Genomic DNA, 12,317 nt, shown 5'->3' on the forward strand with positions numbered 1-12,317 from the left:
GACATGATTTGTAATCACAAGTAACATTAAATTCACTGACAACAGAACCCGAACCCTATTCCGATCTCTGAGATTCCACTGACTGAAGCTAGAGAGAGACGGACTCGTGCTGAAATGCGTCCTAGCCCGGTGCTACGCTCACCATTTGAAATACGAGCCGTGCATATGAAAACAACCCTGAACCCAGACGAAAGAGATATGTACTACTACATAGTAGAAACTGAAGGAACAAATGAGTATGCATAATTTAATTCTTTGAATAATCTCTACAGTACTTTTATATTTCCATCCAGTTGACATAATTTATGAATGATATTTAAATGTTGTCTGCATGCTTTCATTTCAGTGATTCATGTGTCTACACTAATGGCTTTGTTTGGGCAAGCAAAGGAGTGTTTTCATCTCTGAAACCCCATTCAGAAATCAGTATAGGTGTAATTGATGTATAGGCAGCGCACCTGAACTACAAGGAAAGAGAAAGGGCAGAATCGTCACCTCCGCGCCTGTTTCTGACAACATCCCCATGCGTGAGTAATCTAAATTTATGTGTCAACTATTTGGATGACAAATTTCACTAACAAAAAATGTTAAATGCAGTATTTGAATATAACAAATCGGCAGCCTCATTGGGATCCATTACAATCCCAGAAAAACTTTGTGTCGCGAATTGAACATGAGATTAGAACAATAGAAGATTTCGATCGGAGAAAGATTGATTTGGTAACAAATTTATTTTTGTTCAAAGATCTTTCACCTACATAGTTTTGAACAAGAGTTGTCAAATTCTTTTCTCTAATTTTATCTAACATACAATACAGGTATTCTTCCCTGTTTTTAAAAGTGGCTATTACTATCTTGTGGTATTCTGGATGAGGATGAACAAAATTGAGATAATTGATAGTGCCAAACCATCTAGAGACATGAATCCCTTGGAAAAGTATAGCTTTGATGTTGCAATACTGATATGCTTTTTTAAATACAGTTAACATTATGCTTAGATTTTTGTTGACATAAATTATGTATCTTGCTAATATGCTTTGTATGCAAATTTTAATTGTTGTTTATATATTTGCAGAAAGATATGTTTGAGGAATACTTTGTAGAGAATAACATGACAGATCTATCAGAAAATGTAAAGAAGTCTCCATACAAAGTTATTGCTTTAGATTGGGCCACAAACACCAACAAAGAAGACAACGGTGTTTATATGATGAGACATATGGAGACATACTTTGGCAGCAAGGGAAGGGATTGGAATGTAGGCTTTTCTCCACGTGGCTTAAAGATTCTACAGGTACTCAGAGGAAGATATTGTGAAGCAATGCTTACATCCGAGAGCAACAAGAAGTGTATGGATATGATACGCGATGCTAACATCTGGATGAATGCAAACAAGCAAAGATTATCTGCGTTACAGAACAAGTACAAGGAATGGTTTAGCCGTAGAACCAATAAGTAAACAACTGTTTTATTCTGATTTGGACAAAGAGTGATTTGATGCTTATCTTGTTTTGAATATTTGGACAAAGATTATCATGTTTTGATTTGATACTTAGCCGTAGAACCAATAATTCCTGCTGTCTTGATTTGAATATTTGATGTTATCATGTTTTTTAGATGGATGTGTAAAACAATTATCAAATGTGGTTTTTAAACTATGTAGTCTATAATAATATGTCAACTATGAAATCAGTACAACAATTTAAATAGAAATGTCAACAACTTGAATTGAATGTCACAGCTTAAAAACAATTCTTGTAACTAAAAAATATATACACCTATTTTTCTTATTTTTTTAATTTTAAATATGTACTGGCATAATTATCATAAAAAACATGTTAATAGTTTCCATATAAAAACTCAACATTTTGTCCATACCTTAATTATCAAATGTCAATAACTTATAGCAAAAATGTCAAAAGCTTGTCAATAGGCTTCATATAAAATTTCAGACAACTCAATATTTGGAACATATCATGAATTATGGTCATACAATACATGTCAATATAAAGTAAATTAAATGTCAAAAACAAAAAAGAAAATATAAATAAATTGTGTGTAATGTCAATAACTAAACAATTGTCATGTCAACTGCTTTTTTTTCAAATGTTAACAATGTCAATAATTTAATTCAAAACCCTCTACTCTACAAACTATTTCGCTAACTCACAAAAAAGCGTAGCAAATAAATATTTCTCTACCATCTACTCTCTCACAAATAGATTACCGCTCAAAAAATTTCGACTACTCTCTCCTATACAAACCCTTCATCTACTCGACTTCATCTCTTTTCTAAATTTCTAAATCGGTTAAGAGTATTAGGAATGTCAACCGGACACAAACACACAAGTGATTTAGTTGGATCGTCGACCGTTCCCGGAAAAACGACATCAGAAATGGAGGTCAACACCAAATCAACAAATAGCACTGAAACGACTGGTTCAGGTAAAAGATTTCATTCGTTTTTTTTTGTATGACTTCAATTTTAGGTTTTTAAAACACAGTTTGATTATTCAAAAGATTTAATTCTTAGGTTTCATTATTTAATTTTCTGATGAGTTCGATTTATGCTTTTTCTAAACAACAGAAAAATATTCTTGCAGTTAAGTACTATATATTTAAATTTTTATGATTATTGACATTAGAAGATGTCTGTTGACATATTGGTATTGACATTTTATACAATAATTATTAAAATAATGTATGCTTATTTGAATTGTTGTTGACATAGTCATATGGTTGCTATAAAATAAATATGTTCTGTATACATAAAGATGAATTCATATGTGAAGTGTGAGAGGATTACATAGTATTATATTATATATATACCAACAGGGTATGACTGCACTAGTCATATGTATGCTTGTAGTTGCTATAAATTTTGGCATGATATTACTGTATTGTTGACATTTTGTTGACACAGGGGTTTTGACATTTTATACAATAATTATTGACATAATGTATGCTTGTTTGAATGGCTGTCAACATAGTCATATGGTTGCTATACATGTTCTGTTGACACGGGATTATTTATATTAAAAAGCGTATGATTGCACTTGTCATATGTAAGGTTGTAGTTGCTATGAATTTTGACATGATATTACTGTATTGCTGACATTTTATTGTACTTGATTTTAATCCAGAAAAAAAGAACACATCAAAACATAAAAGAAGCACAACAATTGATGAGGATGAGTTAACTATATCTGAGATTAGAAGCAAAAGAAGAAATGACCAGAAAGAGTTAATTGCTTCTGAGATTAGAAGCAAAAAACGGAATGACAAGCACACAAAGGTTAAGGAACAGAATAAGAAAAGTAATTACTTTTCTAAATGGCTTCTAATCAAAAGGCAGACGTGGTTTTTTATTCAAACCATGAGAAAAATGAATGAGGCACAGGTTAATGCTGTGAAGGAGTTGGGTTTTGGGAATGTTTTGTATTTCAACATAGACTACATTCCTAGCTTTTTGGCATTCGAATTGGTGAAGAGTTTTGATGAAAAACAGTGCAAGATAAAGCTTAATAATGGCAGGAGTGTTAATATCACAGAAAACGATGTGGAGCTGGTATACGGATTTCCGAGAGGTAGGATTAGTTACTCCAGGTATAACTGTAAAAGTAATGCAGATTTCATGAGAGAGTTAGGAAAAGATTGTGAAATAAAAAAGGAGGAAACGTTAGCCATAAAGATGTTGAAGAACTTATGTTAGCAGATTGTCAAGGAGGGACAAGGTTCAAGAGATTGTTCTTGGTACTATTAGAAGCAACATTGATTGAGCCATCAACATGTGGAACAATCAAGTCTAAGATTGGGAAAATAGTTGATGATCTGGACAATATTCGAAATGTCAACTGGTGTTCATACACATTGTCTGTTCTCAAGTTTGCAAAGGAAAATTGGTCAAAGAAAAAGAAGAATGCTTTTGCAGGACCACTTCCTTTACTCATGGTATGTTTTACATTTGACTTTACAAATTATCAACAGTGAACATAATTACATTAGGTTGTATGAGTAGTTGATATAGCTTGTAATTGTTATTGATATGGATTTTATATGCAGCTCTGCTACATAGATAAAGTTTTACAAGCCAAACGTTCAGTTCCTCGCACATTCCCAATAATGAAAGGCTGGACAAGCACTCATCTGCAAGATAAGGAAAATCGAGAGATAAATGTAGGAATATTTGGTAATGGACTTATCTTCAAAAGATATGCCCGTAATCTGGAGCAGGAGCAGGAGCATGAGCCTCAACAACAAATTCCACACGTAGTTGACAGTGGGGTTGGGTCTTCCCAAAGTGTTGTCCCAAAAGATATCATGCAGAATGTAATGAAATACATTCAACTCATAAATTATGGGAAGAACAATCTAGTAAAATGTAACACCCCGACTTTTTCTACCTTTTATTTGTTCTCGTAGTGACATCAATTGTGCGCTTGAAAAAATTTCGGCTTTGTTTCGTTTGTCAAGAGAAGAATATATCATTTTGGACATATAACAATTATTCTTTTTCTATCCCATTTATTAATTTTTTCCTAGCCCAATTCTTATTTTCTTTTTTGAACTATTCTTTTTGAAGCCCAATTTTTTGAGAAGACCAAGTCAGCTTTTTATTTCATCAATTAAGAGCACTTCACCACTTACTTTTCGGTTATCACATTTGAGAAGGAGAAAAAAATCAGATTTTAATAAAGGAGCAAATCTCGGTCATATCTCCAACAAACATATCTACCAACTACTTATATCTCTTTCAACGCCACCATTCTTCCAAAACCCTACCAAAGAAAACCGAGAGTGTTAGGAATGAGAGAAAGGGCGTGGCGGTGGTGCCGTGTTGAGAAGAAGGCTGCAAAAGCTCCAACAGCGGGGCTGGACGGCGACGACTCCTACTCCGATCAGCAGCCTCGCAACCGACGGACAACAGTAACGCGCTGATGAAGCTCCGAGGAGGCAGCGGCGGCGGCGGTGTCACAGCGAGGGGCTGGCGGATCAAAGAGAGAGGGCTGGAGATGGAGCGACGGCTGAGCAGCAACGTTAGTTCAGCGACAATGATAGATGGAGGAGTGACAGCGGCGGTGCGAAGCTGATCGGGACAGCGATGGCCCAGCTTGTACGCTCGACGAATCCCGAACAGCAGCGGCTGTTCTCAGCAGCAGCAATCACGGCTGCTCATGACGGACAGCGGCTACGATGGCAGAGAATTACACCGAACAGCAGCGGCGTTAAGCGCTGCCTGACGATAAATGGTGGACAGAGACGACGAGCCCATGGCTGCGGCGAAATCGCCGCTGTGATTTCTGCAGCGATGGCGTGGTGTTGAGCAAATCGGAGCAGCGATGGAGAGGGGGAATGGCGTGAGGAAGTACAGGAGGGAGTATTTGGGGAGTTTAGTTGCTGGATTAGAATGTTGAGAGAGAGACGTGGGGTACTACAGAGTTGGTTAATGATTTAATTAGGAGACTTAGGCCGCTGGTTTATTTGAGTTGGACTGGAATTTGAATACAAGAATGACGAGAGCTTCGGCGGAGTTAATACATGGATGAATACGACGTTCTAAGATTACGGGAAAATTTCAGAATCTTCTAAGTAAGATCGAAGGGTAAGACTTAACATCCGTAGGATTCATGTATTATTTTATTTAAATGTTTTGTGCTATGTGAATTAATTTTAAGATTTGGGTCTAGAGTACATCGAATTAATGGGTGACGTTGAGCATGCTATTTGAGGACGGAATGGAACACACATTAAGGCTTTAAACGATCGAGGTGAGCTTTCTTTTTAAATAAGGGCTATGCCCTAAGTATATTTTGATGTGAAAATGATATGAATATTTGTCATGCCGTGTTTTATTTTATTCTATGAAACCTATCTGATGTGGCTTTTGCCATCTATGGATAATCGAATTCGGGTCTGACTAGGGAGTGAGTCCCTACTCAGGCTAGTGTACACCAATGGGGATCGTGAGCCATCCTTTGGGTCGGCCGGTCTAGTGACTTGGAATGTGGCCACATTCCTTGTCATCAATGGATCAGATATGGTAGACATCTATAGGAAAATGGGTGATCAGTCGAATTTTACAATGGAAATGATTTTAGTGTCTCGGGCATTTTTAAAGTTAGAACCCCGAGGACACTCAATGGTGGCATGATAAATACTTTTTTGTAAAATGTTTTCGGCATGAGTCCACTGAGTGCATCAAGTACTCAGCCCTGCATTCTTGTTAAAAATGTGCAGGTTGAGCTGTGACGAGCGCGGTGGGTGTTGAGAGAGCTGGTGAAGATTTGTGTTTGCTTTTAAATATTCCGAATATATTATGTCTTCATACATAATATGATTCTTCTCTCGAATGCTTCCGCTAAATGTTGTTTCTTTCGAGTTCATTTATTGATGAGATATTGTATTCCTTTGAGTTGTTAGCTGTTGAGATAATACTCTGATTTTATTCGAATTGCCCCTATTATTTCGAGCTATGTTCGAGTTTCTTTTATTTCCCCTTTCTTCCCCGCTTCTTTAATCCTCCCCTAGTCACGATCAACCGTGTTTTCTATCCTTAGAAAATGCGGTCGTGACAAAGTGGTATCAAAGCAATTTTTCTTTCCGCTCTGGACCCGAGAGTCTTTTTCAATCATAGTCTAGAATCATTTCGCTAGACTAAAATGTTGTGAATTGAAGGCTCAACATCCCGCTTCGCTACGCTCAACCGAGAAAGAGGTAATATATTTTTGAGAAATTTTTATGAGAAAGTTTTGGAGAAAGAAAGAAAGATGAGAAAATTTTTAGAAAGAAATACGAGGAAGTTTTGAAGAGGAATGACGGATTGTTTTATGTGAAGGAGGAAAGTTGATGGATTGTTTTGAGAGTGTTGAAATTTTTGAGAAAAAGTGAGTTGTGAAGAAAATGTTGGTTTTGAATGTAAATGCGAAGTGCGAAAGTGTTTTGCTTTGGGATGTGAAAATGTCGTGTGTTATACTTGTTTATCTTGAGGTATGTATGACGTTAAATGTGATGGTTGTTGATCTATGAGAAAATAAAATGTGTTGTGAACCGTGTGAACCGTAGTTCTAAATTGAAAACTTACCTATTGTTTTTTTCGAGTGACAAAAACGAACGAGAATCTGAAAGTTTGAGGCGAACCCCTAATTTGTTAAGGCACGAGGCAAGGAGATCGAGAGTGGGAATGTAGGCCGGTGATCATGAAACCTTTTCTATTCCTTTTGGAGCAAGCTATGTGCGAACCATTATATCTCTAGTTGAATAATTACTATTTCCTATAGTTTTCCTTAAACATAAGATAAAAAAAAAATAAGAGGAAGATTTCAAGAAGAGGGGGATAGCGAAGACGAAATGAAGTTTCTAACGCGGAAGAGGATGAGACACAAGAAGAGATGATGCTAAGTGAAGTATCCATACAACTACGAGAGATCGTACTCACAATTTAAATTAGTATAGTCGCATCTTGCATAAACTAGAAAGTGGCGACACGACGGAGAAGATCTTGATACCCTGCTGAGGAGCACGGGGATAATAACAACTTTCTACGAGAATGAGCATTATGACATGCAAGGAATATTATGACGATACAACTTTCAACTATAGTTATTAATTTTAACAATATGAGGAAGCTGCATGGAAATAGGAAGACAAGACGATGGAAGAATATTATATTTAAGGACGCAAGCAAATTTCGGGGCGAAATTTTTGTTAAGATGGGTAGATTGTAACACCCCGACTTTTTCTACCTTTTATTTGTTCTTGTAGTGACATCGTTTGTGCGCTTGAAAAAATTTCGGCTTTGTTTCGTTTGTCAAGAGAAGAATATATCATTTTGGACGTATAACAATTATTCTTTTTCTATCCCATTTATTAATTTTTTCCAAGCCCAATTCTTATTTTCTTTTTTGAACTATTCTTTTTGAAGCCCAATTTTTTGAGAAGACCAAGTCAGCTTTTTATTTCATCAATTTAGAGCACTTCACCACTTACTTTTCGGTTATCACATTTGAGAAGGAGAAAAAAATCAGATTTTAATAAAGGAGCAAATCTCGGCCATATCTCCAACAAACATATCTACCAACGTCTTATATCTCTTTCAACGCCACCATTCTTCCAAAACCCTACCAAAGAAAACCGAGAGAGTTAGGAATGAGAGAAAGGGCGTGGCGGTGGTGCCGTGTTGAGAAGAAGGCTGCAAAAGCTCCAACAGCGGGGCTGGACGGCGACGACTCCTACTCCGATCAGCAGCCTCGCAACCGACGGACAACAGTAACGCGCTGATGAAGCTCCGAGGAGGCAGCGGCGGCGGCGGTGTCACAACGAGGGGCTGGTGGATCAAAGAGAGAGGGCTGGAGATGGAGCGACGGCTGAGCAGCAACGTTAGTTCAGCGACAATGATAGATGGAGGAGTGACAGCGGCGGTGCGAAGCTGATCGGGACAGCGATGGCCCAGCTTGTACGCTCGACGAATCCCGAACAGCAGCGGCTGTTCTCAGCAGCAGCAATCACGGCTGCTCATGACGGACAGCGGCTACGATGGCAGAGAATTACACCGAACAGCAGCGGCGTTAAGCGCTGCCTGACGATAAATGGTGGACAGAGACGACGAGCCCATGGCTGCGGCGAAATCGCCGCTGTGATTTCTGCAGCGATGGCGTGGTGTTGAGCAAATCGGAGCAGCGATGGAGAGGGGGAATGGCGTGAGGAAGTACAGGAGGGAGTATTTGGGGAGTTTAGTTGCTGGATTAGAATGTTGAGAGAGAGACGTGGGGTACTACAGAGTTGGTTAATGATTTAATTAGGAGACTTAGGCCGCTGGTTTATTTGAGTTGGACTGGAATTTGAATACAAGAATGACGAGAGCTTCGGCGGAGTTAATACATGGATGAATACGACGTTCTAAGATTACGGGAAAATTTCAGAATCTTCTAAGTAAGATCGAAGGGTAAGACTTAACATCCGTAGGATTCATGTATTATTTTATTTAAATGTTCTGTGCTATGTGAATTAATTTTAAGATTTGGGTCTAGAGTACATCGAATTAATGGGTGACGTTGAGCATGCTATTTGAGGACGGAATGAAACACACATTAAGGCTTTAAACGATCGAGGTGAGCTTTCTTTTTAAATAAGGGCTATGCCCTAATTATATTTTGATGTGAAAATGATATGAATATTTGTCATGCCGTGTTTTATTTTATTCTATGGAACCTATCTGATGTGGCTTTTGCCATCTATGGATAATCGAATTCGGGTCTGACTAGGGAGTGAGTCCCTACTCAGGCTAGTGTACACCAATGGGGATCGTGAGCCGTCCTTTGGGTCGGCCGGTCTAGTGACTTGGAATGTGGCCACATTCCTTGTCATCAATGGATCAGATATGGTAGACATCTATGGGAAAATGGTTGATCAGTCGAATTTTACAATGGAAATGATTTTAGTGTCTCGGGCATTTTTAAAGTTAGAACCCCGAGGACACTCAATGGTGGCATGATAAATACTTTTTTGTAAAATGTTTTCGGCATGAGTCCACTGAGTGCATCAAGTACTCAGCCCTGCATTCTTTTTAAAAATGTGCAGGTTGAGCTGTGACGAGCGCGGTGGGTGTTGAGAGAGCTGGTGAAGAGTTGTGTTTGCTTTTAAATATTCCGAATATATTATGTCTTCATACATAATATGATTCTTCTCTCGAATGCTTCCGCTGAATGTTGTTTCTTTCGAGTTCATTTATTGATGAGATATTGTATTCCTTTGAGTTGTTAGCTGTTGAGATAATACTCTGATTTTATTCGAATTGCCCCTATTATTTCGAGCTATGGTCGAGTTTCGTTTATTTCCCCTTTCTTCCCCGCTTCTTTAATCCTCCCCTAGTCACGATCAACCGTGTTTTCTATCCTTAGAAAATGTGGTCGTGACAAAGAACCCTTGAAGAAGTTCCTACACACGTCAAAACTAATCATCTATTTGAATTAGTGTGTGATATTGCTAGATCTGCAATTGGAAGCCCAACAACTTCTGTTCAATCGGTGGAAGAAAAGTGTGTAAAGTTGCCATAGTCATTTCTTCAAGACAAAGATGAGGCATTTGACAACTGTAAAAGAATCTGTGAATCAATAGTTACTGTCGAAAAGAAAAAGGAAGCACTTGAAGATTTGACTGAATTTCCAACTTTCAAATGGAGAGATTGCTATAACAAAGTAAGTACATCATTTTGTTTACATAAGTTTGTCTAAGTTGAAATTAATTTAATATTAATTATAAATTACTATTTCAATAGACTGCCGAAGAAGAAATACATGAAGAACAAGAAAAGGAACAAGAACAAGGACAAGGATCAAAAGAGGACACATCATGCGGTGTCAATAATGAATCAGCGTCTCCTATGTCACCAACTGTTCTAGAATCTGATAACAAGAGGATTAAGACAGAAAATCAGAAAGATCTTGAATAGGTAGAATTTACAATAACTATCTTAAACTATAAAGATATTCTGCATATTATAGGTAAAAATATAATTGACATAACGTAATGTGTTTCAATTGAAACAACAGGAAGATAAGGAGAACCAAGATGACGCACATTTTGAAACGGACAGACAAAATCCATTGGATAAAGAAGATAATATTGTTGAGGTAACTAAAACTAAGATTAAACGGTATATTATTTTTATCAAATGAGTGAAGTGTTGTTGACATGACTTGATAGTGTAGTTGATATAAGCTATAATAATTATTGGCATGGCTTCTACGTGTAGTTGACATGGACAATTTTGTTTACATACATTTCTCAAAGTTTAAATTAATTTAATATTAATTATAAATTACTATTTCAATAGACTGCTGATGAAGAAGTACATGAAGAACAAGATAATGAAGAACAAGAAGAAGGAGAAGCATCAAAAGAGAACAAAACATGTGGCGTCAATAATGAATCAGTGTCTCCTATATCTACACCTGTACTAGAATCTGTACTAGAATCTGATAACAAGGGGGGTGAGATAGAAAATCAGAAAGATCTTGTACAGGTACAATTTACAATAATTATCTTAAACTCTAAAGATATTCTGCATATTATAGGTAAAAATATAATTGACATAACGTAATATGTTTCAGTTGAAACAACTTGAAGATAAGGAGAATCAAGATGACACACATGCTGAAACGGACAGAGAAAATCCACTGGATAAAGAAGATAATATTGTTGAGGTAACTATAACTAAAATCCATTATATTATTTTTATAAAATGAGTGAAATGTTGTTGACATGACTTGATAGTGTAGTTGATATGAGTTATAATAATTATTGACATGGCTTTTACGTGTAGTTGACATGGCTTCTACGTGTAGTTGACATAACTTATAAGTGTTGTTGACATAGCCTCTATGAGTAGTTAATATATTATGTACCGTAGTTGACAGGAGAAAGAAACAGAATACATATCCCTACATCGCCAGTTTCTGATCCTAAAGGGGTTAGTCAAATCTCGTCTTTTGTTATTTAGAATTAATTCAAATTAATTTGATATTAATTATAAATTACTAATTTAATAGGCTGTTGAAGAAAAAGAAGAAGAAGGAACAAAAGAAGACACAGTGGGTGATGACAATAGTGAATCAGCCTCTCCTATCTCACCACCAGCTGCAGGTCCAATGGATGACGCACATGTTGAAATGAACAAAGCAAAGCAACACGAGAAAGAAAAAGAGAAAGAAAAAAATATTGTTAAAGTAAAGTAACTGAAACTAAGATTAAATAGTATACTGTTTTTATAAAATGACTGAATTGTTGTTGAAATGGCTTGAAAGTGTGGTTGACATTTGGTTATAATTGTTATTGACATGATTTGTACGTGTAGGTATCATGTCTTATAATTGTTGTTGGCATGAATTTTATTTGCTCTTAACATGGTTCTGTGTGTAGCAGATATAGTACGTACACTAATTTACATAACTCGTATGTGCGGTTGACACGATATGCACCATACTTGACATAATTATACTAGTTGTTGACATGGCTAGTATATATAGTTGACATGATTTTTAATTGAAATTAACATGAATTTCATTTGCACTGACAGAAGACTGTTGTTCCATTCTCTGAGATTCCACTGACAGAAGCTAGTGAGAAAAGGTCTGATGATAAAACGCATTCCGACCCATTCCTAGGCTCTCCAGTTGACATAAGAGTTGTAGATACAAAAACATACCTGGAATCTTATGAAAGAACTGTCTACTACTACATACTAGAAACAGAATGAACATATGAGTATGCATTATTTAATTATTTCATTGATCTAAAAAGTATATTTAGTTTTCTATACA

General features: G+C 36.6%; 2 protein-coding genes and 1 long non-coding RNA gene across 3 annotated transcripts; all 3 read left to right on the forward strand.

The window, feature by feature from the left end:
- The first annotated feature begins 869 nt into the window (after window positions 1-869).
- LOC148933752 (uncharacterized) lies at window positions 870-1,459 on the forward strand. The gene is made up of 2 exons (XM_089068544.1): window positions 870-961; window positions 1,075-1,459. Exons 1-2 carry the CDS (start codon window positions 870-872, stop codon window positions 1,457-1,459), a joined length of 477 nt encoding a protein of 158 aa, XP_088924670.1.
- A 3,329-nt stretch (window positions 1,460-4,788) lies between these two features.
- Window positions 4,789-6,466, forward strand: LOC148933753 (uncharacterized). Its single transcript, XR_016134752.1, has 3 exons — window positions 4,789-5,602; window positions 5,688-5,768; window positions 6,238-6,466. It is a non-coding gene; the product is annotated as an uncharacterized LOC148933753 (long non-coding RNA).
- Window positions 6,467-10,071: 3,605 nt separating this feature from the next.
- Window positions 10,072-12,268, forward strand: LOC125220166 (uncharacterized). Its single transcript, XM_089061311.1, has 7 exons — window positions 10,072-10,101; window positions 10,548-10,628; window positions 10,832-11,020; window positions 11,109-11,201; window positions 11,408-11,467; window positions 11,547-11,723; window positions 12,074-12,268. The coding sequence occupies exons 1-7, from the start codon at window positions 10,072-10,074 to the stop codon at window positions 12,251-12,253; spliced, it is 810 nt and encodes a 269-aa protein (XP_088917437.1). The 3' UTR covers window positions 12,254-12,268.
- Window positions 12,269-12,317: the final 49 nt, after the last annotated feature.

Source organism: Salvia hispanica, chromosome 1 (assembly GCF_029641045.1).
Source record: "Salvia hispanica isolate PSC_SH4W2 chromosome 1, Shi_PSC_v1, whole genome shotgun sequence".
Classification (NCBI taxonomy): Eukaryota; Viridiplantae; Streptophyta; class Magnoliopsida; order Lamiales; family Lamiaceae; genus Salvia; species Salvia hispanica.